Source organism: Euprymna scolopes, chromosome 34, assembly GCF_053919585.1.
Source record: "Euprymna scolopes isolate OS-2025 chromosome 34, ASM5391958v1, whole genome shotgun sequence".
Taxonomy (NCBI): domain Eukaryota; kingdom Metazoa; phylum Mollusca; class Cephalopoda; order Sepiida; family Sepiolidae; genus Euprymna; species Euprymna scolopes.
This window is the reverse complement of record NC_136515.1, coordinates 20,614,555-20,641,019: the sequence shown is the minus strand read 5'-3', so window position 1 is coordinate 20,641,019 and position 26,465 is coordinate 20,614,555. Positions and strand designations below refer to the sequence as shown.

General features: G+C 34.3%; 1 protein-coding gene across 3 annotated transcripts in view; it reads right to left on the bottom strand.

Moving 5' to 3' along the window:
• Positions 1-26,465, bottom strand: part of LOC145259119 (putative cysteine--tRNA ligase, mitochondrial) — a 64,096-nt gene that overhangs the window by 30,064 nt on the left and 7,567 nt on the right. Inside the window, exons 2-7 of one of the 3 annotated variants that reach the window (XM_080116789.1) lie at positions 23,298-23,706; positions 13,434-13,602; positions 12,226-12,403; positions 8,296-8,370; positions 4,543-4,672; positions 808-941 (exon numbers count right to left, since the gene is read on the bottom strand). In XM_080116789.1, coding sequence (XP_079972915.1) covers positions 808-941; positions 4,543-4,672; positions 8,296-8,370; positions 12,226-12,403; positions 13,434-13,602; positions 23,298-23,578 — 967 coding nt within the window. In that variant the 5' untranslated portion in view covers positions 23,579-23,706. The remainder of the gene's footprint in view (positions 1-807; positions 942-4,542; positions 4,673-8,295; positions 8,371-12,225; positions 12,404-13,433; positions 13,603-23,297; positions 23,707-26,465) is intronic. The other 2 variants (XM_080116791.1, XM_080116790.1) reach the window with 2 other exon arrangements.

Genomic DNA, 26,465 nt, shown 5'->3' with positions numbered 1-26,465 from the left:
AGGTGATGGACTCAAATATTTTGGCAAAAAGTAGAAGAAGGCTAATGGGGCGATAATTTGCTGGGTCAGTTCTTTTGTCAGAATTCTTGAAAACTGGTACCACAGAAGCAGTTTTCCAGCAGGCAGGAAAGCAAGATTCATTAAGGCATTTGTTGTAAAGTTTGGAGAGAACTGGAGCTACTTCGGCGGAGCACTTTTTTAATAGCACAGCCCGGATGAGATCAGATCCACATGCTTTTGAAGTGTCAAGATTTATTATGATAGCATGCACTTGAGAAGGGGTGATTTTCAGATCATCTAGTGTGGCGTCTGTCTGCAAAGGAAAGTCAAGGAGGGAGTGGTTAGCAGGGTTCAGAGTGGAGTTGGAGGCAAATCGACTGGCAAGCATGTTAGCCTTCTCGGTTGCTGAGCAAACAACCTCATGATTGTTGGATAGTGGGGGAATTGTTGATTGCCCACTATTTACTACACTTTTGTAGATTTTCCAGAAGTCACGGGTTCCTAATTTTTGTGCTTCGATGCGTTTTTTGGTGGTTTCAGTAAATTCTCTCTTAGCTGTTGCTATTTCTTTCTTACAGTTACTTCTGACTTCAATATCAAGATAGGCAGAGAGCACATACAGTAACTGGAATTTCCAAATAGTCACTCATTTTAGTATTGACCGGACTCAACATTGCTTAACTTCGGTGATCTAACTGTAACCAGTGTGTCAGTGTGATTATGTCGTATATTTCAGCATTACCTCAGACATAATATGGACACAAAAGAAGAAAAGAACAAATTTGAAAACAGTTATGATAATCTCACCTGTATGAAGCCAATAGTTAACCCACTGATCACAGCCATAATGAGCTTCGGATTGAGCAATTTCATTTTCATGATGGGGAAAAAGTAGATCCTCCCCTCCACTGTGGATATCAATTTTTTCTCCAAACATTTTACTGTGGAAATATTAGAAAAATGAAACAAAAAATTAGATTAACTGATTTTCATATTCGTTTCGAAAAGATTTTATTAATTATTAACAGTGGTACCTGGCATTGCCCGGGGTTTTTAGAGGCGCGCGCGTGTGTGTGTGTGTGTGGGGGGGGGGGTAAATTATTACAAAGTGAAGTAATAACCCTGTTTAAATATTATAAAAACAAACAATGTAAAAAAAAAAAAAATTGAATGTGATGCAATACAAGCGGTCCAGCAGTGCCCAGGTGTTTGAAAAACCAAAAAAAAGTCTGAGGGGGGGGGGCTCAAACTCAAATCCTTGAGGCGAAAGTGAAAAAAAAAAAAAAACCCCAAAAACACGTTATGAATTAACTAAAAAGTGAATTAGGTCAAACATCAATCCCGCAGTGAAGTTTGTTTTGGCTTGGTTTCCCCAAGATGTTGGGTTGAAAACCAGCTCCCCGTAAAATATAGGGGTGTCCATATGAAAGCAATTGTCTGATATAAGGTTTTCACCGCATTGATCAAAAGCTGATTGCTTTCTGGACGTTCCGGCACGAAAGCCGAGAACACACCGTTTGAATTTAGTTTCACTTTATTTATACTAAAAAGCCGAACAAACAGGCGACACAGCGAAATAGCGCGAATCTTATAAAAGTCGATGTAATAAATCTAGACACGACGCGCGTTCCCAATTCCTAGATAGTATTATCTAGTATATAAACACTTCTAAGTGATAGTAACGACCCTGGGACCGTCGGCAAAACAAGCCTTTTTTGGACATACAAAAATGCGCGCGCCGCATTTGCCTTTTATATATATAGATTATTTGCTGTTTTTTTTTTTTTTTAATTCAATCATTGTTTTGAATCTCTAATCGAAAAAAAAAAAACCTGGACTCGATTCTCAGCGACACTCTCCGCTCTAACCAGGTTCCATCCGGTTCTCGAGAACTCAACGGCTCGACTCTCCCAAACATCTTAACTCCTGGCCTTGTATTATCTCATTTATGCAAATTAATGCGCAATCGAACCTGCTAATTCGTCGCCAACTCATCTCCCATCGCTCGGGTTTCAAGTCTGCACATGCAGCCCACCTTCATGACTGCAGTCACACTCAATTTTCACTACACGCCCCCTTGATCTCATGATCATAAGCTGGGTAGGGAAGTAGTATCCGTCTCCGCTAGACACAGCTAGTACTCACTACTCTCCCAAAATAACTATTGTTCAAAAACGACACCTTTTTCTCCTTTTCAGCACAACACGATTTCATGTTAAATTCCGTATTTAAAAATAACTTTTAAATACATACAAGTCGTCCGAATCACATTTTAAGTTCGTTTAACAGTGACGATTTTTTTTCAAACGTAATAAAATCCGACTCGAATTGTACTTTTATAAAATAAATCTATCGTTTAAAAAAGTTCTTTTAACAACGATGACTTTTTCAAACACAATAAAATCCGACTCGAATTGTACTCGAGTAAAATATTTTTCGTTTAAAAATGATAACTTTTTTCTTTTCAATACAACAGGATTTCCCTCTAAATTCCTCGTTGAAAAACGACAACTTTAATACACACAGGTGGTCCGAATCGAATCTTTAAGTTCTGTTAACAGCAATGACTTCATTTTTTTTTTTTTAACTTAAATAAGCGAATTTCATTCCAAATTCCACGTTTAAAAACGACGACTTTAATACGAACAAGTAGACCGAACTGCATTCCAACACGTTCATTTGACGACGATAGTTAAAGAAATCCAACAAATCCCGCTGGGATTAACAAACAAAAAGACAAAAAAAGTCCGACTCACTTCATATCTTCAACCTTCGCAGTTTGACACGACTCATTCAATTCTTTCTTGGACAAACGCAACTTTTAATTTTTCAGGTTCGACGCAAATCATTCAAAATTTCCCATTTCATCTCAGCCGCATTGGTTCCATATTTAACGCCGAAATAGCTTCTAATTGAAAAAAAAACAAAAAAAACCTGGACTCGATTCTCAGCGACACTCTCCGCTCTAACCAGGTTCCATTCAGTTCTCGAGAACTCAACGGCTCGACTCTCCCAAACATCTCAACTCCCGGCCTTATATTATCTCATTTCTGCAAATTAATGCGCAATCGAACCTGCTGCTTCGTTGCCTACTCGTCTCCCATCGCTCAGGCTTCGAGTTTGCACATGCAGCCAATCTCCGTGACTGCAGTCACACTCAATTTTCACTAGAGAATCTAATGTTAATAAAGGAATTTTTTTTGCAGACATAATGTGTACAAATATCTCACTACCCAACTCCTTACATATTATCGCTGGAAATTTGGTTTGTTGTTTTGTTTTATGGCATATCAACCCTTTTCAGGTTATTTAATGGTATCCAATTATTTTGGAAATAGTATTCATGTTGTATCCAGTTATTTTGTAGAAGGTTTTTATTCTTCAAGCTTTTTGTATTTTCAATCACTCATTTGTAGTGCTTGGTTTGGTTTGGTTGTTTTATAGTGGATTTTATCGTTTTTGTTTCCTGCCCAGCAGAACATGAATGAGTTTTGCAAAGGGAGAGGAAAAAGGCTTACAGTATTAATGTTTGGCACATTTTAAGTTAGGAAACCAGTTATGAAGTGGGGGAGATAGAAAGAGAAAAGAGGAAATGGGAAAAAGAAAAAAAGGGAGAAACGGTGAGTTATTGTTTTTGTTTTTAATTTTGTAGAACATAATCAAGTTTTGCAAAAAGAAGTAGAAAAACAAAAAGCATCAATGTCGAGTGAATTCTGTCTCAGGAAGCCAATATCTTCAGACAGCCTGATCTGGTAGAACCAGCCTGAAAATTTGGTCCCAAAGAGTAGCCCTTTATGTCAAAGTGACACCGTACCCTGTTTGGGTTGAGAATAACAGTAAAAACATAAAATAAAATAAAACTTTTTACTCCTCTATATTTTCACTAACCGTCACAGACTGTCCCAGGGGAGGAGACACCAAACTGTATAACGTGTCAAGAACCCTACACAATACACCATATACTAACAAACTGCATTGACCTTGAACAAACCCGAACAAAGTATTACCAAGAAAAAAATCTGAAAACGAGATTAAACAAGCTTGATCCCCAAAAAATTATCAATTTTCTGAAAAAGATTAAAATATACTCAAAAATATAAGGAAAGACCCCCCCCCAAAAAAACAAACAAAAAAACATTAAGAAGAACAAACCAATATATAACACAACATAACTAACCTTTCGGTATTAAATGACCCCAAAGTGGTTAATATGCCGTAAAATAGAACAAACAAACAAACAAACATACTGTCCCAGGGTCAAATTTTACTGCAGCCGGACCTGTTTATGCTCACATGTGATGCATGTTGCCACATAAGTTCTTTTGGCAACTGGCAAGCAAGATGTCCTCCCAGTACCTTCCCTTTGTGAAAATGCTTCATAATTTTAATAATATAAATTTGGTTTCCATTTAGGAAGATCTGAAGAGATTGTTAGATGCAGTTCAATGCTAAACCTATTCCTTTCAAGAGTTAGAATAACAGGGGTGCTAAATGTATATTTGGTCCAAATTTGAATTTACATTCAATGTTTTAAGAACTTACCTTGCCATTGCTGAACATTCTATGTGCCATCCAGGCCGGCCTTTGCCCCAGGGTGACTCCCAAAATGGCTCTCCTGGTTTTGCCGCTTTCCACAGAGCAAAATCATGAGAACTTCGCTTCTCGGAATCAGCTTTGGAATAAAATTATAAGTAAAAAAATTATTTTATGTTTTAACAGGGCAAGAAATTTTTGGAAAAAACACGATTACTATTACACACACATGTAATGTAATATACCTCGTCTGAACTCCAATCCATGGTCTCCCCCTTGCTAAACTTTCATACAAACACTTAACTAGCTACAATCATTATCAACAATTTTCTCACACTATCTGTGCCTAAATCTAAATGCAGATTTCATGAATAAAGCCTCTTTTCTAGAACTTCGGAACACTGTTCCATTGGCCTGGTTCCCAGCTGATTACAATCTGATAGCCTTCAAGTCTAATGTAAACAAGTTCTTGTTGAGCCATCCCCTTAAATAATCCAAATTCTACCCAATCTACACCATTAACAATTACTAAATTACCACCTTACATTCATTAACCCTTATCCTCGAGAGGAAGGCAGTCAAAATTAGGAACAGCCAGCAGGCCTGACCATTCACTCTATTAATAACGAAATTCAATGACAATAAGATTCCTTTTTGTTTTTCTTTTAAATGTTTGGTCAATAAGAAAATTTCAAAAATCTATTTACCACTGGTCCAGAAGGCATTTTCTGCAACTTGTCGTGGATTGAATGGATGTATTTTCCTTTTTGTGTTTTGGATTCTTTCGGTTGGACTTATCCATCAATCAGAGACCGGAGTTACCTTATGGTTTCGAGCTGATAACTGATTTGCTTCCCTTTCCACACCTATTCATATGGCACCACAACCCATTCTAGGTTATTGCAGAATCCTCTGGGACCTTCTAGATCATTCTAAAATTTCTATTATTATACTCTGGCTTTTAAACTATTTCATGAATTAAAAACTTTTTGGATTTAATTATTAGGACTGCCTAGAATACTTTAGCACACATTTTAAACTTTTTTATTGAATTTTATTATTTTATAGAAATGCTCCCTCGTAACAATATTCTCCCTTTTTTTCTTTTCCGATTTCCTCTTTTCTCTTTCTATCTCCCCCATTTCCTGACTGGTTTCCTAACTTAAAATGTACTAACATAAATTTAACATAAATTTGAAAATTTATACAAATTATATAAAAAAGGGCAAAATTTTTTTTCATTATTAGTTTGAATTTTTATAAGTAATTCGCAATTGTATTTTGAGTGTAGCCCATACTGAGGATTGAACCATCCTCAAGAAGAATGTAACTTTACAACTGAATTTTACCAAGCACTTTCTCCACCATATCATGGATCCTTGCACACAATTCTAGTATGAATTTTAGTATTTCTACCCAGTTATGGCTGACAAAACAAGAGCATTCTACCTCATGAGGATTAAATGAAGGGTTTCATTTAAAATTCTGTGCGGATTCCAGAGTTAGACAGAATGACCTCCCATCCACGTTGACTGAAGAAGTCTGAAGAATCTAAGAAATCCAAAAAATCAATCCTCATCCTAAAAAAAACATCTAAAATAAAATTAGAACCGTAAAGCATAGATTTGTTTCGTATTTTACTACATTGACCCCAAACCTTAACCACTAATGGCACGTATGATGTCTATTATTCTGAAAACCACCAACATCATATTTCCAGGTAAATCAATTATATCAAGAATAGACACACCTACGGAATTAATATTAGGATATATTTAACACATACCTAAATTCAAACTTACAAATGTCCTACATAGAATTCCAAAATTTTACGTCTGCATATCAGTACAGTCAGGGAAGTAGGAACCGGAGAGGGATGTGTGTGTGTGTGCGCGCGCGCGCGCGCACACACACACACACACACACACACACACACACACACCTATATATTCATATATAGTATTATATTAGTTTGGGAATGAATCTCAAGATCCCAATTCATTGAACAATATGTGATTTATATATGCAAGAGAGCTAAATTATGTCAATGGATTGGTTGGTTGTTTTTGTTTTATGGCATAATCAACCCTTTTCAGGTTATTTAATGTTGAATCCAATTATTTTAAAGAAATATTTTTAATAAAATATATATTTTTTTCAAGTCGGTTTCTATTTAACCCATAGTTGGGACCTTAATAGGTACGAATCCAGTTATTTTGAAGAAAATCTTTTTAATAGAATATATATTTTTTTTCAAGTCAGTTTCCATAGTTGGGACCCTAACAGGTACTACCACTCCGGGTCAGAGTGGACCTGGGAGCAATGGCAATTAAAGGGTGGCTCCACACTCACCAAAGCCCGCAAGCTGGAGCCTCACCATCAGATATAGTTTAAGGTCACATCCAGGACTTATGTCAATGGAAGAAGGAGGAATGGATTCAACTCTTCAAAATAGCACCAAACAAGATAAAAATTTAAAATGCACTCCCAATCAAAATGTTATCAGCAAGCCTGAATGTATTAGCTTTATATACAATTAGCAGGGGTACCCTGCATTGCCTGCATGTTTGTAGGTGTAAAAAAAACAAAAAAATACAAGTGGCAGTCGACAAGTAGGCTCGAACCTGCGACGCGAAGACGGAAAAGAAAGTGAAAGAAAACCAGACATCTTACCGCTACGCCATGACATTCAAATTTAGCGATGTCAACTGACGGATAGCGAAATGAAATCACGCACTTAAGTTTGGCTGTAGGCCAGTTAAGCTTTCAGCTTTCTGCCGTATTTGTTTCCCCATTATGTTGGAGAAAACCAGCTCCCCCTAAAAAGGGGGAACACTGGCAGTGTCCAAATGAATAATAATTGTCTGATATGAAGGGTTTCCACCAAATTAATCAAACCTAATTGCCTTCAAGACGTCCCGGCCTGGAAGGTCATGAGGCACTTCTGTTTTGCTTTGATCAGTTTTAGTTTTATATGAAAAAGACAAACAAACACTGGAAACCAGGGATTTTTTTTAAAACTCGATTAAAAGATAGAGATGATGTCCGTTCGCAAATCGGAGATATTACGATCTAGGAAGTATAAGGAAAGTTCTACATAAACGTAACTTTGTCGAGAAGGCCGACGAAAAAAATTCTTATAAACATTTTGCAAGTAACCAAATATGAAAATAAATCTTAAAGCTTAATAATTTTCAATTCAACAAAAAAAAAATATTCAATTTCACCAAAATACTTTACACCTAAAAGAATTGGAAACAATGAAAAACAATTAAACTACTGAAGTTATGAGCTGAGAAAAATTTCATAAAAACAGGGTGATCTAGTTAATTTTTAAATGGTGCATACAAAAAAATTAATCTAAAAATATTTGGAAATATATTAAGAATTAGCAAAAATAAAATAAATTGTTATAAAATAACCTCCAAATGATTGAAATAACATAAAATAATAAAAATGTCATAAAACTCATTAAAATATTAATGTCACAAAGCTAATTAAAATGTTAATGGCATAAACCTTATAAAAATATTATAAACTACATTAAAATCTTAATGCCAGAAAACTCATTAAAATACATTAAAATGATCAAACTAGGCAGCAATTTAAATATTTTAAGATATTAAGGACTTGAATCATTAACACTTTTCCCAAAATGACTGAATCAGACATGAACTCAAAATGGGTTGATATGCCGTAAAACGAAGAAAATGAAAATGAAAACCAGATTTGATATAATTTTGTTTGTATACAAAAACTTACTTGATTCAGTAAGAGCTTCTTTCGGGTGCAATTTGCCATATTGAGGAGAAGTTGACACATCAAAGTAAACATTACCTTTAAAAATAAAAAAAATAAATAATAATATTTAAGTACAGAAGAACTAAGCAAGACACTTTTTTAGAGTACCTAATTTGCATACATATTTTTTAAACAATTTGTTTTAGGTGGGGAGTTAGAGTCAGGAGTTAGTTTCTCCAATTGGTAATAGTATGTCTAAAGCCCACCTCACATTCTCTCCTTCAGATTTTTTGGGGGTGGGGGTGTTTATCCTGTACCTCATTTCAGACACTATCAGTTTGCTCTTTTAACAGTACTCTCCAACTGTACTAACTTTAGTTATTTCTTTTTTTTTATTGCTATTTCGCTCCAAACAAGGCACAGAGTCACTTAGTCATAAGGAACAACTATTTGGGACCAGATTTTCAGGGATACTATTTAGGGAGTTGGGCAGCAAAATATCTGTTTACATTACACTTGAATTTGTGCGTGTTAGTACAGTCAGGGAAGCAGGGGCCTGGGAGTGAATTCCAAAGTGCAGCAGTCTGAGGGAAAAAGCTATTCGGGTAGAAAGCTTTATGGCATCTAGGGATCTCTACAGTATAGGGTGGGATTTTGCTGCTTGTCAGGGTTGTCAAGGGTATTATTATCGAGGGGGTACTAGCACTTTGAGTTCATCAGAGCCCTTACCATTGAAATACTTGTTAAACAGGCATAAGGATGCCATGTTTTGGTGATGGGACAGAGGTTGGAGTTTAGTTGATAGTCGTCTCGTATAGTTAGATTAACTGCCATGCACTGCTCCAGGATTTAAAATTAATAACTAAATTAAAAACGGTTTCTTTTTCCTTTTTCTTTCAATTTATCAAAACTCGTTTGCTAATTATGTGGCTTCTCATTAGGTAATCATGTTTGTTGTTGCTTCCTGATTGGTTATGCTCGGCATAATCCGACAATTTACGTCAGGTGATGAGCAAACCAGAGCAAACATTTACGGACATCTGGTTCACAAAATGCACGAGTACCAATTTGAATTATGTAATACGAGACATGAATAATCTTTTATATAAATTTAAATAAAACTAATACGGTTCATTAGAATTCTTATTGACAAACATAAGTGATCAGAAAAAAAGGCGGGAAAGGCTGACTTGGTTGCCTTCTTCCTCCTCTTCTCCCTTTCTTCAGTTACTGACACATTTGTGTTTAAAAGTTTATTTCCAGACTTTACGGAGACTGACTTGATTTTCAATAACTAAATTAAAAGAAAAAAAAAAAAAAAAAAAAAAGAGCCCCCCCCCTTCAACACTCCCATGGTCTAATTAAAAAGATAAATAAATTTATATTAAAATTATGAAAATTTTTTATGTTTATATCATCATCACCACCACCACCACCACCATCATCATCATCAGGACGGGCTCCTTGCCCAAGCCAATGTGACTCTTCCTCTCCAGTTTCCTGTCTTCCATCAGCTGCCTCAGATCTTCAGGTTCACAGTTGGCGTCGTGTGCTATTTGCTGGATGTACGTGGATCTAGGTCGTCCTTTGCTTGCGTGTCCATGTCGTGGAGTTCATAGCAATACATCACTAACCAATTCATGCTTGCTCCTCAGACAGTGACCGGCGAATCGTAGGCGTCTTTCCCTGATGGTATTAGATATGGCAGGTAGGTTGCCATAAAGTTGCTGCTTCGTGGGATGATTTTTGCCAAGATATATTTAATACTGTTCATAGCATATGGGTGTATGTGCCGCCTAGTTTTCTTTCCAGTCTTTTGGTGAGTGTCCAGGTTGTAGCACCGTAAACAACGATAGTCTCTACTATTGCCCTGAAGAACTGCCTTTTCAGTTTGTTAGTTAGCCCCGAAGTCCATACTGAATGAAGCCCATCCAATGCAGCCCATGCTTTTGAGATGCGAATTTCGATATCTGTGTGGAAACCATGTTGCTGCCCAGATACGTAAACAACTCAGCGACTTCTTTCAGTGTTGATCTAACCAGAGCCCTGATATCTCCTTTCACACTGAAAGTCATAAACTTTGTCTTACCCGCATTAATCTAGAGACCAATATCATTTGCAGACTTTTCATGTTTTTTAATGTTTATCTGCTGATATAAATAAATGCACAAAACTTATGAATGAAATGTTTAATTATTTAAAATTTTGGTTTCAACAATTTCAAGTAGTGAACTTTGTGAAACAATGATGATGGTGATGATGATGCTGATACTCCCATCGATTTCAATGTATGAGATCTGCCACAAAAACTTAGTTGTTTGGAAATCTACAGGTGATTTATTTTTAGTCGTGAAGGTTTTGTGTAGAACCAACCACAGTTTTTGACACAACTGCTAATCTCAGTCAGTGCAATGGTGCATAAGACAGCGCAAACAGCTCAGATTTTTATATTCGGCATAATCATATTGACACACCAGTTCTCACCAGATCCCTGAAGTTAAGCAATGATGAGCCTGACCAGTATCAGACGGGTGACCATTTGGGAATGCTAGGCATTGTATGTATCACGCTGGGACATATAGAAATTCCAAGGTTGGTATCTGGGGTGCGTTTAATCCACTGGGAGAGATGCACTCTCAATCTTTGTTAAGACATGTTACCTAGGAGAAGGAAAATTCTCAAGTGAAATGATAGTGAACTAACAAAGCCAGATAGTAAATAAATAAAAATTAGATTCTTAACCAAAATTCATAATATATATAGAAAATCATTTTTTTATGGGCCTTGATAAGTGGTGATGCCTATGTAAAAAAAAAAAAAAAAAAAAAAAAAAAAATTTGTAGCCATTACAAGTCTGATTTTGATCTCTATTTCTAGAGAGTTTGTTAAGGGGGAGATAACCAGTGATGAATTTTAAAGATGGCAGAGCAAGACATCATCCTTACATCCTCATGAAATTTTAAAAAAATAAAAAAGGAAAGACTATATTTTATTTATTTATTTGTGGACTATTATCTTCATCTTTATAGTCGTTGTTTCCCAACATTTCGGCCAACTATTCCACTGGCCTTCATCAGGTTGTAAAGCACAACGAAATAGGAATGCTGAATCTTCATCTGTATCTTCAGTAATTACTGCCTTCTATAGTTGTTGTCGTCTCACCACATTTTGGCTAACTAATCCTCTGGCTGGCTTTGGGTAGAATTGAAACCGCTATCTTCAAACTGTAGAGATTCAACGGGTCCATGGCGCAGTGGATAGAGACGTTGAATCTCTACAGTTCCAGGTGAGCATTGTCTGAAGATAGTGGTTTCAATCCTACACAAGCATGCCAGGGGATTAGTTGGCCAAAACTTGTCGAGATAACAAAAATTATGGAAGACCGTAATTACTGGGGATACAGTTTAAAGACTCAGCATTCCAATTTATTTTCCGACTGTTATCCTCATCTTCATAGTTGTTGTTGTTTCGGGGCCCATGGCACAATGAATAGAAGTGTTAAATCTCTACGGTTCCAGGTGAACATTGTCTGAAGATAGTGGTTTCAATCCTACCCAAAGCCGGCCAAAGGATTAGTTGGCCAAAAAGTGTAGTGAGACAACAACAACTATGGAAGGCAGTTAAAGATTCAACATTCCTATCCCATCGTGGTTAACAACCTGATGACGGCCAGATGACGAAATGTTGTGAAAACAACAACTATAAAAGATGAGGATAATAGTCCACAGATAAATAAAATACTCATCTCAAAACGATTTCAAATAATTAAAGAATAATGTAAGAAAAGACTATTTAATAAATTTATGTGATTTTTGGAATATGACATTTTCATTTTTGATGGATGCGTACATCATAAAGATTTTTCTGTGTTTTTGTTTTTTTAATTAGGTTGAATTCCGAACAAGAAAGAAAGATTAATAAAAAAAAAACATTTAAAGGGAGACAACTTACCTGTTGGAGTCGCATAAGCACATCCATTCTTCATTATTCTATCAATGTATCGAATAATTGTTTCGATATTGTCTGTAACATGAGGGGCATAGTTCGGTGGTAAAACATTCAGCGCCGCCATGTCATTAAAGAATTCGTATTCATATTTTTTGGAAATTTCAGCCATGTTGATTCCTTCCTGTTAAAGAAAAGATAAAAAAAAGATTCAATGTGAATCAGACATTTAATAATTTAATTAGTACTTAGCAAAGTTACGTATAGACGAGAAACACACACAAAATCTTGTCTGATAGCTTTATTAATACAGAGATTAGATTAAATTTTATTTATGATTCAGGCATACTTTTCTAACAGGAAGTGATTATTTAATACGAGTGATAAAGAGCCCTTTTAGGGGGATTGCTAGCTTCCTACATTTTGGGGCCTTATACCTGACCAGCCTTGTACTTGAATAAAAGCTTTTTTTTTTCTTTTCTTTCTTTCTTTGAAGATTGTAATGCTAGGTATGGAGCAGCCAAACCAGCTGCCAACATTGCCCTGCTTTTTATTGAAACCAACCGAGAGCTCTTTAGTATCCTCGCTGTTCCCTTAAGTACAATTGTCTGGATCTTTTTTGCCCTTGGTTCACCAAAAATATTAGTTAGGTAGGACTTCAGGTTCTTCTTCATAAGCCCTGTAGCACCTATAATAACTGGTATGATTGATATCTCCCGAAGATTCCAGTTTCTTTTCATAGTTTAGCATGTGATATTATAAACATGGTGACTTCAGAGTGTGCCATAAATCAAATTTTTATTCCAACTCAGAAATCGTTTGAGACAAAGTATGAAGCCACTTAATGTAAGGAGTTAACAAGAATCAAAAATGATTATCACAAAGACAAAAAATGCCTACTGACATTAGTCTTGAAAAGACTAAGGCTGTAGGTAGAAAGAAAACAGTGAGTATGAACATCTTGAGTCTGGAAAAAAAAAAATGGTGGAGGCCATATTGAATTGTTACTTGTTAAAAAGGCAGGTATCAACAAATAATTGATGAAATAAAAAAAAAAACTACTTACAAAATTTTTTAGAACTTTAAAATTATACAGGTAGGTAGAAAATTAAATTTTCTTTCATTTGGTAAAAATTAATTTTTTTTTTTATAATTTTTCAGTTTTCACATATGACTGGACTACCAAAAACTCCAAGAATGCAAAACTAATTTACCTTTTCAGCTCTAGCAATAATTTTATCATCGATATCCGTAATGTTCAGGACTTGAATAATGTCGATTTCAAAAATGTCCGTTAAAATCCTCCGTATGATGTCAAACTGTACGTTAGTTCTTGCATGTCCGAGGTGGGAACTGTCATATACAGTTGGACCACAGACATACCTAAGGTTAAAAAAAGAAACAAAAATATGTCAAAGTAAGTCTTTGTTTTATCGTCGTTGAATATGAGAGGGACACTTTGGAGAATGTCTCTTCCATACAAGACGTGATCCTGAACGAACTTCAACTCCACCAGATTTTTATGTATGGTGTTATTAGGAAGGTATCAATATGTCCATTGATGTATTGTAAAGACAACCATTGTAATCCATTGTAATATGCCCATGTGTGAATCAATAATATGTGGGTACTTGTGTATTTTAGGCTTGGAGAAGAATTTTTTTTTGTTTTAATTTTTGAAGATTTCCAGTCAAAACAAGGGGAGACAATTCAAAAGTTCTTTAAGCTTTTCAAAGAATTTCTCTGAAAATGAATGAAATTAAATTTTTACAGTATCTTATTTATTTAATTGCTAGGTGAAAATACAGAAGAGTTACAAAACATTCTCCCCTCCCCATACCATTATTATTTCAGCATGGCCTGTATTCTGCATAAATATCAAAATTGAATTTATTATTTGGATTCTTCGGACTACTTTTTTCATCCTGAGTGTCATTTTCACAACATTTCAGTCAATATCACCTCCTTGCGGCCCCGTAGCGCAGTTGTTAAAATACTTGGAAAAATCAATTGTAAAAGTGATATTTTCCTGAAAGTTGACGGTTCAATTCTCAGTGTAGGTGATCGAAAACTACAATTGTGAATTATTTAGGACCTCTATCTAGTGATGGCTGAAGAATGAGAGCATGCTACCCCTGTAAAGTAAATGAAGAGTTTTGTTTGAAATTCCATCCAGATTCCCGAGTTTGACAAGATACACTCGAAGAAGGTCGGAGGTTACATCGACCAAAACATTGTGAAAATGACACTCAAGATGAAAACAGTAGTCCGAAAAATCAAGATAATGCCAATTCTATTTTGATACAGAATACATATTTTCAAGATCAGAACAATAGTCCAAAGAATCTAAATAATATGAATAACAAATCCTCATCTCAAAAATTCAGAAATGTAATATCAAAATCAAATAAATATTTAACTGATTTTTATTACTGGGCTTATTGTTCAATATATTAGTAGCTAGTTAATTGAAAAGAAAAAAAGCACGTGGTACAATCGGGGAAGAGGTGGCTGGTCACTTTTAATGCATCTAAAACCAAGCTTCTATCTTTACATCATCAATGCTCTGATCCCCATCTGGCATCAATTGAAATGGATGGCCATCGTCTTGGAGAGGCTCCATGTTTTGACAAGCTTCTGGGTTTGACCTTTATTCCTGATCTGAAATGGAACACGTACATCAAATCTGTTGCCAGAGACACTGGGAAAATGGTGGGATCCTTCTACCGCTCCAGAAGATATCTAACTACTGATGCAATTCTCTATCTGTATAAAAACCAAGTACGTCCAAGGATGGAGTACTGCTGCCACATCTGGGCAGGAGCTGCTAAAAACAGCCTATCCTGCCTTGACAGAGTACAAAATAGACTTCGTGGTTTAGTGGAGGATGCCCTTTTCTCTTCCCTGCAACCTCTCTCCCACAGAAGAGACGTTGCGAGCCTGTCTTTGTTTTATCGTTATTTCCATGGCAGGTGCTCGTCTGAGCTCCAATCCCTTGTCCCCCCTCGCCAATCTTTCATGAGAAACACCCGTCTGGCTGAAACTACTGTCAATAATTTTCCCCACTCTTTATCTGTGCCTAAATCCAAATGTAGATTCCATGAGCAAAGCTTCTTTCTTAGAACTGCATGCCAGTGGAACTCTCTGCCGCTTGCCTGTTTTCCACCCGACTACAACTTGGACGTCTTCAAGTCCAACATAAACAAACTCCTGACAAACCGCCCCCTGTAGTAAGACACTATCAAAACCCCCAATACTAATGATTACTACAATACTATCTCATTGATTACTGTACACGCAATAACCCTTATCCCTGAGTAGCCTTCGGGCCTTGATAAGTGGTGACCCCCCATGTAAAAAAAAAAAAAATTAAAAAAAAAAAAGATGCTGTGTTATTGTGTTAATTTAATGTTCTATTTTGTTTCTTTTACCAATATGTCATGTGAAACTTTAACAACTCTCCGAGTGAAAATCTTGAAAACTGAAAACAAAAAAAAATCCTCTTCCAAGCCTAAAATACACAAGTGCCCACATATATTTATTCATACATAGACATATTACAAAAGATTATAATGATTGTCCCTAACATGCATCAATAAAAATATTGATACCTACCTAATAACGCAACATGTAAAAATCAGGTAGGATTGAAGTCCATTCAGGATCACATCTTGTATTGATAAGACGTTCACCAAAGTGTCCACCACATAGATCTTTACGAAATAATACTGAAGTTAAAATAGTAGCTTAATTAGCTACCGAATTATGACTGTTAAAAAGTTTGTTGGAAATTAGAAAATTTGCTACTTTTTTTTTGTGCTAATGATCCAGAAGCAAATTTTCACAGTGTATAACTAAAGATACAGGTTTTAAACAAGTGAAAAAAACTCTTTACAAATGTAATGCCACATTTTTGTGATAAATAAAAATCAATGATTATTGAAACAATTATTAAATCAAGCTAGCATAAACATAGGGCAAAATTACCTCTTGAAAAATCGCACAAAAAATGACAGGAAAGTGCAGCTTTCCTCATATAAGATTAATTTCAACAGCTAACACATTGATTTATCATCATATGATTCTTAGCACAGAAGATATATTTTTCTTCTAATAATTCAAGGAAAAAGAAAATGTTATAAGCTATCTCAAATCAAATTTTATTTTTATTAAGCCAAAATTTTATTTTTAATAATAGCTACCCTAAACCAAAATTTTATTTTTATTAATAGCTACCTAAACCAAAATTTTATTTTTATTAATAGCTATCCTAAGTCAAAATTCTTTTTTTTATTAATAGCTACCATAAGCCAAAATTTTATTTTAATCATTTCTAAAGACTTTTAATGTGGTCACATAGATCTATGAAAAAATTGGTATTTAATTTATTTTGGTTGCACAAGTAGCCACCGAATCATAACAATTCAAAGTTTGTTGGAAATCAGAAAATTTGTCATCTTTGTGTTATTAGCCCAGAAGTTAACTTTCAATGTATAACTAAAAACAGACTTTGAACAACTTGGAAAATCCTTACAAATGTATCACATTGTCTTATTGCCATCTCCATCTATAATAAAATGACTGCCGAAATTCCCCTCTAGACCAAAGCATCATAGTTTTGCAACAACAGATGTCACATACAAATTCAATACATCTAGGCTAATAGCCACTTTCTTATGCAGCTTCCAAACACCATTTTAGACATATTCAGTCATGATAATAAAATGCTACATTACATCCTACGAGCAACATCATCACAATCGCAACATCGTTAAAGGAAGGAGTCCCTATTTTTCTCTAATTATTTAGTCCTACCACTGCTACCAGTTATCACTACACGTTTCACAGAATCTGTGATTACACCGACCGTAACTAACTCAATACAGACATATACCTAACGCTCTTTTCCATTTCCAATTCAGAAATAATAAAGGCTCCCCTCGCAAAGTCCGTCCATTCTGATTGGCTGAACTCTAAATATTCTCATATTCCGGAATCTAATTCTTCAATTTATAAACAAATGCTTACTATCATTAAAATATGGCATGACTATTGCACCTGGCGACAAGTTCATCAAATCCATAGGTCATTTCAGTCATATAAGATAGAAAAATATAAGATAGAGAAAATCATTAAATGAATATTAAATATTCAGTTTATTTGAAGAATCTCCTTTATCGTCGTTCTCGACTATGTCACCGTCCTCATCAACACAACAAAAAACTACACAGCCCTTACGATTGATTTTTATACCATTAAACATGCTACATATACATTAGTGATGTTTCAAACAAACATATTACATAAGTATTTATATATTGAAGAGTTTAGCTCCCAAATATTTGCGTCTTTTATATTAAGATTTCTCCTAACAAAAACAAACAAAATAAATAAAAACAATTTACAAAAAAGAAAAGGAAATTTTAAAACAATACGGAAAATTATTTTTTAAAATTATTTTATCTTTTGCATGCGATTTGACAACACTTGTATGTTTTCCAATATCATGATAATGAATTTCGCACGTGAAATTGTCGCCAACAAATAGTTTATACGTATGAATGTTATACTTTCCGACAACCAGCCAAACAATGCGCATGCGTGCATTGTTTGGCTTATGGCAAGACTATTTGTCAGCAACAATTTTACATGTGTTATTCGTTTACTAATTACCCGAAAACCTATAAACGTCGTCAAATTAAGGTGAATGTGAAAGGCAGTGAGAAACAACCAATTTAACTTTTGTTAAACCTTGAACATTAGTTTTGTAATGCTGTATAAACATTACACTATATTGAAGATGTTAGTCTGGATTAATAGGTGAGCTCCCAAATATTTGTGTTTTTTCTATTATTGTTATACCGGCTTTTCTATGCATAAGGGAAATTACACCGGTTCTCACTATATATATAGTGCCAGTAATGTCTACACCGGTGAGAAGGAGCGACAGTACTCCACTGCCTAGCTGAGCGCTAGTTAGTTATACCCGTATTCCTACCTTTGTACCTGTGATATTAATACACTTTATTTGTTAAACCAACCTCGACTTGATTTTCTTCTTTTACTATTGTGTTACGACACAACAGATTGGCAATGAGGATGAGATCATGGACACAGTGTTTAATAATTTTCAGGTGCCCATACCAGAGAAAGCTCCTGAGAATAGGAAGTCAAAAAGAAAACAGAAATCAACTGAGTTGATTAGGGTGAACCCAAAACAGAAACGTTATTAATCCCTAGACGGGATATTTTCAAACGGGGGTGTTATACCGGTTTTTATATCCATAAGGGAAATTACACCGGTTCTCACTACATATATAGTGCCAGTAATGTCTACACTGGTGAGAAAGAGTGACAGTACTCCACTGCCTAGCTGAGCGCTAGTTAGTTATACCTGTATTGCTCTGTGATGTTAATACACCTTTTTGTTAAACTAACCTCGACTTGATTTTCTTCTTTTACTATTGTGTTACGACAACAATTATTAGGACAAAAAAAAAAAACTAAAAAAAAAACGGAAGTTTATTGAACTAAAATAAAAATGAATGTGAAAGGTGGTGAGAAACAACCAATTTAACTTTTTTTATAGCTTGAACTTTTTACCTTTATTAATGTTACATAGAGAAGACGGCTACATTGAGGATGTTAACTCTGGACTAATTTGAAGAAGTTAGCTCCAATTATTTATTTATTTATTTTTTTATTATTATGCCAAAATAAAAATCCTGGAAGTTTATTTCACAAATTAAAACAAACTTATTTTTTAATAACAATTTTATTTCCGCAACATATTTCTTTGATTTAAAATTCCGTAATTTTTTTTTTTTTGTTTTAATCGTCATAAAAAAAGACACAATTATTTAGAAGCTAAACTCTTCAATATATAAATATATATGAAATGTGTTGGTTTGAAACATTTTAGTTCATTCTTTTATTTTCATCATATATTAAAACTACAATTGTGAATTATTTAGGAACTCTATCCAGTCATGGCTGACAGAACGAGAGAATGCTACCCCTGTAACGTAAATAAAGAGTTTTGTTTGAAATTTCGTCCAGATTCCTGAGTTCGACAGAAACATTCTTGAATTCAACAAGATATACCTGAAGGTCGGAGGTAACATTAGGCCACACTACCCTACTTTTATTTGAGATATTAGATTAAAGCACAGATTAATCACAGCACATAATCAAATCCCCATGTTAAGAATGGGTTTATAGATACTAACGTTGTTACTTCAGCACGGTACATTTATTTCAGCCGCAGGAAAGTACTTTGAAAATTACTTCCAAAGAAAATCAGTAAAAATAATACTTAAATAATAATAATAATAATAATAATAATAATAATAATAATAATAATAAAATTGTAATCCTATTAAAATTGATAAAAGTTTGGAAGTCTTTAAGTTGCTAAATATGAACGCAAATCCCCCTATACAAAAAGATTGGAAATTTTGGAAGCTATTTATATCCTATAATTTATTTACAATTTGATTCGAATTTGATTTTAAAATCCTATTTAAATAATAATTTGCTACCCAAAAAACAGGTGGCGGTGATTCAGTGGTTAATGACACTGGCTGATGACCTGGGTGTCTTAGGTTTGAATCTAGTTTGTTCCACTAAAATCACTTTCATTTAGGATATTGGCAACCTTCACATGGTCCCTTTTGTAAGTACTCCAGAACATGAAAAAATAAAGAAAAGTCTGTATGATGTACGTACCTGTGACAGAAAGAAAATATCATGCACCAAAAATCACGTAAATTGATCAGATAATTCTATTTTTATAAAGAAAATCATTTTTGAGCAGATTTGAATTTTTCCAAGCTCTCCCCTCTCATCTTAAGAATGGGTTTTTAAAATCTCGATCTGGAGTTCTCTCTCTTGTTTCTTCAGATTATATACAAGATGGCGTCATGAGATCGTTGCTCATAGTTTAGCCATAAAATTTGATTTTCTTATTTAAAAATAAAACTACTTGATCAATTTATGTGATTTTTGGTGTATGATATTTCCTTTCCATCACGGGTAAATACATCATACAGATTTTAAAATTTTGTTTTTTCATGAGGAGGAATTTCTACCTGAGAGTTCATTGTTTGACTTTCTCAGCTTAACATTCACAGGCAACATGAATAGGGATAAATATATTGAGGACATTGCAAAGGCTGCTGCAAAGAAGGTGGGTTCCCTCTACTGGGCTAGAAAATTATTCATACCAGAGAGTATCCTATATATTTACAAAGCCATAATTCGCCCATTCGAGTATTGTTGCCACATCTGGGCTGGTGCTAGTGTTGGGACGATTCCTAAATTTTTTTCGATTCCAATTCAGATTCCAGGAAAATGTTGATTAGCGATTCTGATACCAAGTACGATTCCGATTCCCGTGGAATTGTTGTTTTGAAATATACCATTATATAAACGAAAGTTTTTGTGTAGCGAAAAAATTTGGTAACTGGAAATACAATTAAGGGAATTTCAAAAATGATTTGATTTTTTTCGTAAAGTTTCTTTCATTGAAGATAAAAGTCAAAACAAATATTTTAACCATGAATTAAACATGCACCATGAAATTAATAACAATCAATTTCAAGAATTATTTTATATATTAAAAATATAAAGAAAAAGTAAGTCATGATTAATTCAACAAAAATACAATAACATCAAATTTCAAGGGGAATAACATGTTTTATCTTTTGATATTCATTTTTTGTTTTATTTTCTCTTTATCTTCGATAACTCTTTAAAATTTAACTTTTTTTTTTGCAGCTTCAATCGCTAACTGATTTTTATTCCACTTTCTAGAATATTCTTATTTCTAAATGAAATTTAAAAATAACTAAATCTTTGATTAACATTTTAGCTTTTTATATTGAATCGTCTCAAATTATTCCTATTTATTTATTTGACTTTTAAAAAAATATTTTTAACAATAATGTTATTTTTAAAAATATTTGTTACTAATTTCCTATTAAATCACTATTAATCTCAAACCCAAAAAATATTTGCTACTAATTTACTATTAATTCACGATTAATCTCAAACCCAGAAAATATTTGCTACTAATTTACTATTAAATCACTATTAATCTCAAACCCAAAAAATATTTTTAACAATGTTATTTTTAAAAATATTTTTAACAATAATGTTATTTTTAAAAATATGTTTAACAATAATGTTATTTTTAAAAATATTTTTAACAATAATGTTATTTTTTAAATCTAAATAAATTGGTTTGGTAAATGTTACCTTACGCCACAACAGAACACCGACCACTCTAATTTGTTTTTTTAAAGGTATTCGAGGTCGCTGACAACGAATTTGATAATCAAACTCGCTGCAAATTTACCATTTGCATGGTATGAACCCCTAGACCATGGGACTAGTTTGTGCTATTTCACTGCCTTCGGGAGTGTTTTTCTTACATGATATGTTCGTGTGCGAACGGGCGTAGTGAAGTGTCTTATCGCGTAGGAATCTTTCTAATAAGAAAGTTTTTTAAAAAATGTGGTTCATTTGTTTTTTGTCTTACATAATTTTTAATGCTTTTTTAATTGATCAAAAAATAAAGTTTTCATGAGCGGTTTGCAAAAACATAAGCAGCAAACACATTTTTAAGGTTTTTCATTTTTTTTTTGGAGGGGGAGTATTCCATTAACAGGTGCTTCAGCAGTTTAATTAACCGTTTTTCCGTAAGTAACGCTCCGACATTTACCATTTCACAAAAATTCTGTTTACATTGGGGGGGGGGGGGGCGGTTAATTAAACTGCAGAAGCACCTGTTAAACTACGTGTCCCATAATTGAATACCTGGGTTTGTATTACTATACACATAGATTCGAAAAAGTTGTCAAAAAACAAATATATAACAAATAAATGTTATCAAAGGCAAGATAAGTTACTTTTTTACCTAATTGGATATGTTTTTAGTGTTTTTATTTAATGTAACATCTTTATTCAGCTCGAAAAACATACAGTGTTTACCGATGTATTGGAAAGTTAAAAATAGCGCCCGACTCTCTCTTTGAAATGGTAAGTTTGAGAAAAGGAGTTAAAAATAAAAAAACTAGACAAAATACTGTTAGAAAATCGCTCAATACATGTTACCGTGACATAGGCTGACATGCAAACAGATAACTAATCATAGGCTTCGAAGTTTCGAAACAGACAGCGCCAATGTATGTGATGAAATAAGAAAACTCATTAAGATAAATAAAGATTACCTTTAAAGTAGTTAATAAAATTCTTGTATATCATTAGATATGTTAGGAAAAGTTCTATGACGTTTTCATCATAAATTTTTGATAGCATTAATCTCACTTCAAACAAACAGTTCAACTTAATAATATAAGAGAATTGTAATGAAAGAATCGGTAATCTAAGGTATTTTTTAATGATGCGATGCGATGCGATTCCCCCCAAAATACACGATTCTTACAATTAACGATTTTGATTCCGATTAATCATCCCACCACTAGCTGGTGCATCTACCACTAGTTTCTCACTCTTAGAATCTCATAGGTCCTCACTATCAGCCAAACTTCAATTTCTATCCTATCACCGCAATGTTGCATCCCTATGCCTGTTTTACAATTTCTTTAATGGAATGTGCTCCGATGAACTAATAGCACTTGTGCCCTCTCAATATACATACTCTCAACTAACCCAACAAGCAGCAAAATCCCACCCCTTCACTGTTATGGTCCACAGAAGCCGGAAAACTTTTTACTGTAATAGTTTCCTCTCTTGAACTACTAAACTTTGGAATTCCCTCCCAGTTTCCAGCTTCCCTAACTGTACTAACATGCAGAAGTTTAACTGGAGTTTAAGTGGATATATATCTTGCTGCTCAACACCCCACAATCCCAATATATTATATTTCAGTTTCTTGTACAGAAAATACATTACAATTCAACTTTAACTTGGAAAAATTTTGCTTAATATTGTGTTTTAACAAAGATATAACATTTTTACTGGAAATGTAGTGTATAAAATCCTTACGCTCAAGTGCAATATTCCTTGTTTGGGGTGAAAAAGGTTAAAAAAAAGGAAACAAATAAAGAACGTACCAAGTTGCAAGATTTTTTCTTTGAAGAAGTAACTTTTCCTTTTGCCTTGTGAGACTGTTATAGACATATACATCTGTGTCAAATCCTTCTGGCTGCGTCCAAGTTGAATGGTTTTGTTTTAGTTTGAACCGGTTGTGTCCGTGTGGCCAATATTGATTTGTTCTCATGTAAAAACTTAACTTGCAGTATGAACAAGCCGAGATTGTTTCTCGGAGGTTCATTCGCGTAGAATGTTTCCATTTTGACATCACGGAAGCTTGACATCTTCGGATAGACAACATTTTTATGAAGGATGAAAATAATCTGATTTCTTAGGTTTATTTTTTTATTTTTTTACAGATTATTTGCATATGTGTCAATGGCCAAAAGGTATGTTGTCTTCATCACAGCTTTGAGGCATTGTTACATTCTGAAAGAAAATTAATTGGACATTATAATGGTGACAAGATGAATTGTGGACCCTCAATTCCAGCAATAATAATAACAGCAACAACAGCACCAAATCTACAAGACATTCAATGTTTACTATTTAAAATATTCAATACTGATTGGATCAAAATAATTAATATCGATTGGTTGCCTGTATCAAACTTTAACAAATCGAAAAGAGACACCTCTGGCACAGTGTCCTTTTGATGTAGGGGGCTACTATTGGTGCGATAAGTTGCAGGGATACTATATAGGGATTTGAGTAGCAAGATATCTATTCACATTACATTTGAACTTCTGCATGTCAGTACAGTTGAAAAAGCAGAAATCCAGAAGGGAGTTCCAAAGTCTAGGTTCCAAAGCCAAGTTCTGGGGAAGAAACTATTAGAGTAGAAGGCCTTCTTACATCTAGGGATCTCTACTGTGTAGGGGTGGGATTTTGCTGCATGTCGGGTTTGTTGAGGGTATTTATGTTGAGGGGGTACAAAGGCTCGTGGTTCGTCGGAGCATCCACCATTAAAATACTTGTAGAACAGGCAGAGGGACGCGCAACATTTCTTTGATGGGACAGAGGTAGAAGCTTAGATTGACAGTTCAGGACCTATCAGGTTAGATACTCTTTTGAACCCTCTCCAGGAGTGAGAGACTAGTAGCAGATGCACCAGGCCAAATGTGACAGCACAACATGTGGCTTTAGATATCTCATAATAAAAAGAGCTTGATAATCTAAAGAATCTTTCATTTTTTTTTAGTTTGACCAAAAATAAGGAAGTCATGACTATGTTGGATATTTTCCCCTCTTTATGACTATGTGTGTTTTATCATTTTTTTTTACACTACTTTTTCAGTAAAAATGTTATATCTTTGTTAAAACACAAGATTAATCCATAAAATTTGTCCAAGTTAAAGGTTGAAGTGTAATGCATTTTATGTACAAGAAACTGAAATATAATACTAAGACTGTTTAAAAATTAATATATTATCAGACTAGCTTGAGTGCCCTGCGTTGCCCAGGTGTTTGGAGAGGTGTTTGAGAAGAAAAAAAAAAAAAAGGGGTAGTAGGTAGGCAGGCATGAACCCGTACCGCGAAGGAGGAAAAGAAAGTGAAAAAAAAAAAAGTGACGTCTTTGTCGTTGCATTCATTGCCGTGGCGAAAGTTTAAATTTAGGCTAGTCAATCAAAAAGAGGGGATGACTTTCGAAAATATCGGCGAAAAATCGACCCCCTCCTTGTAGAAAAGTGCCCAGCTGAAGGTGAAAGAATTAATGTTTTTAGCCTTTTCGATATTTGTCGTCTGAAGGGTCAAGTTTCAAACCGATACTAATCTCGTGAAAATCCGTTGTCTCTATTGAATATTTTAGGCAGACATATGAACATACATACATACATACATTTAAACAAACAGGTAAGATTTATATAATAGATTACTTTGGTATTATTGTAGATTGACACCTTTCACTGAATCATTTTCTATTGTAGCAATAATAACAAGAGCGGCAAACAATCTACACCACATTCAATGTTTATTATGTTGTAATACTCAGTACTGATTGGACCAAAATATTGCCTATATCAGACTTCAGGCAGATTTGCCGTTTAATTGTACAAATATCCTCTGAACCATGTAATCAATAAAAGGGACTCGTTTGGTCGACACTGGTATATCGCTTAATGTAAACAGAAGTTTGTTCATATTTAGATGATTCTCGAAAATGTACTCGTGATTGAAATTTGATTAAAATAAACCATGTTGTTTAACAAATAAAAAAAAAGAAATAATGCAAGATTAACCTTTAAAATGATTAAATGTTTTTTTATTTTAGAATTTAAAACGAAAAACATTGAACAATAAAAATAAAATGTTGGTTTAATTTTACAGTAGATAAACTTCTGTTTACATTAAGTGATATACCAGTGTTGACCAAATGAGCCCCTTTTATTGATTACATGGTTTGAGGATATTTGTACAACTAAACAGCAAATCTGAAAAAGCTACTTCTGGGAGCCAAGCACCCATTCCCAATAACTATATAAGTGAAAGCCCAAGTGCTGTCCCCAGTCAGAGCCCAAACTTGCCTGAGGAACCCTTATCAGTCATAACATTACTACACTGCTGTCCTTTCCTCTTCATTTGCTTTGTGCTAGAACCTCTGTAGCAGCAGCAGGGAGATAACGGTGATTAAGTGGTTAATGATACAGACTGATAACATAGGTATGACAAGTTCAAATCCAGTTTGTTCCAAAGAAACACTTTCACTTAAAGCTGTTGGTAACCTTTCATGTGGTTCCTCCCTTAACTACACAATGTCTTTCTTTAAAGAATTCTAACTAGAAAGATATCAGGGAAACAAATGCCAACAACAATCATCTGATTCATACAAAATGAATGAATGATGCTCAATGATAACCACCAGTTAGCAGGAAGATGATGATGGCGAAGTGGTTAATGATGTGGACTAACAACTGGGTGTGGCAAGTTCAAATCCAATTCTTTCCACAGAAAAACTTTTACTGAGAAATATTGACAATTTCATGTAAGTATCCAAAAGAATTCTAACTAGAAAGATATCAGGGAAACAAACGCCAACAATAATCATTTGATTTGTATGAAATGATTGATGATCAGCAGCAACAACAAAAACAACAACAAAACAAAAACAGCAACGACAACAACAAAAACAGCAATAACAACAAAAACCACAACAACAACAACAATTACAGCAACAACACAACAAAAAC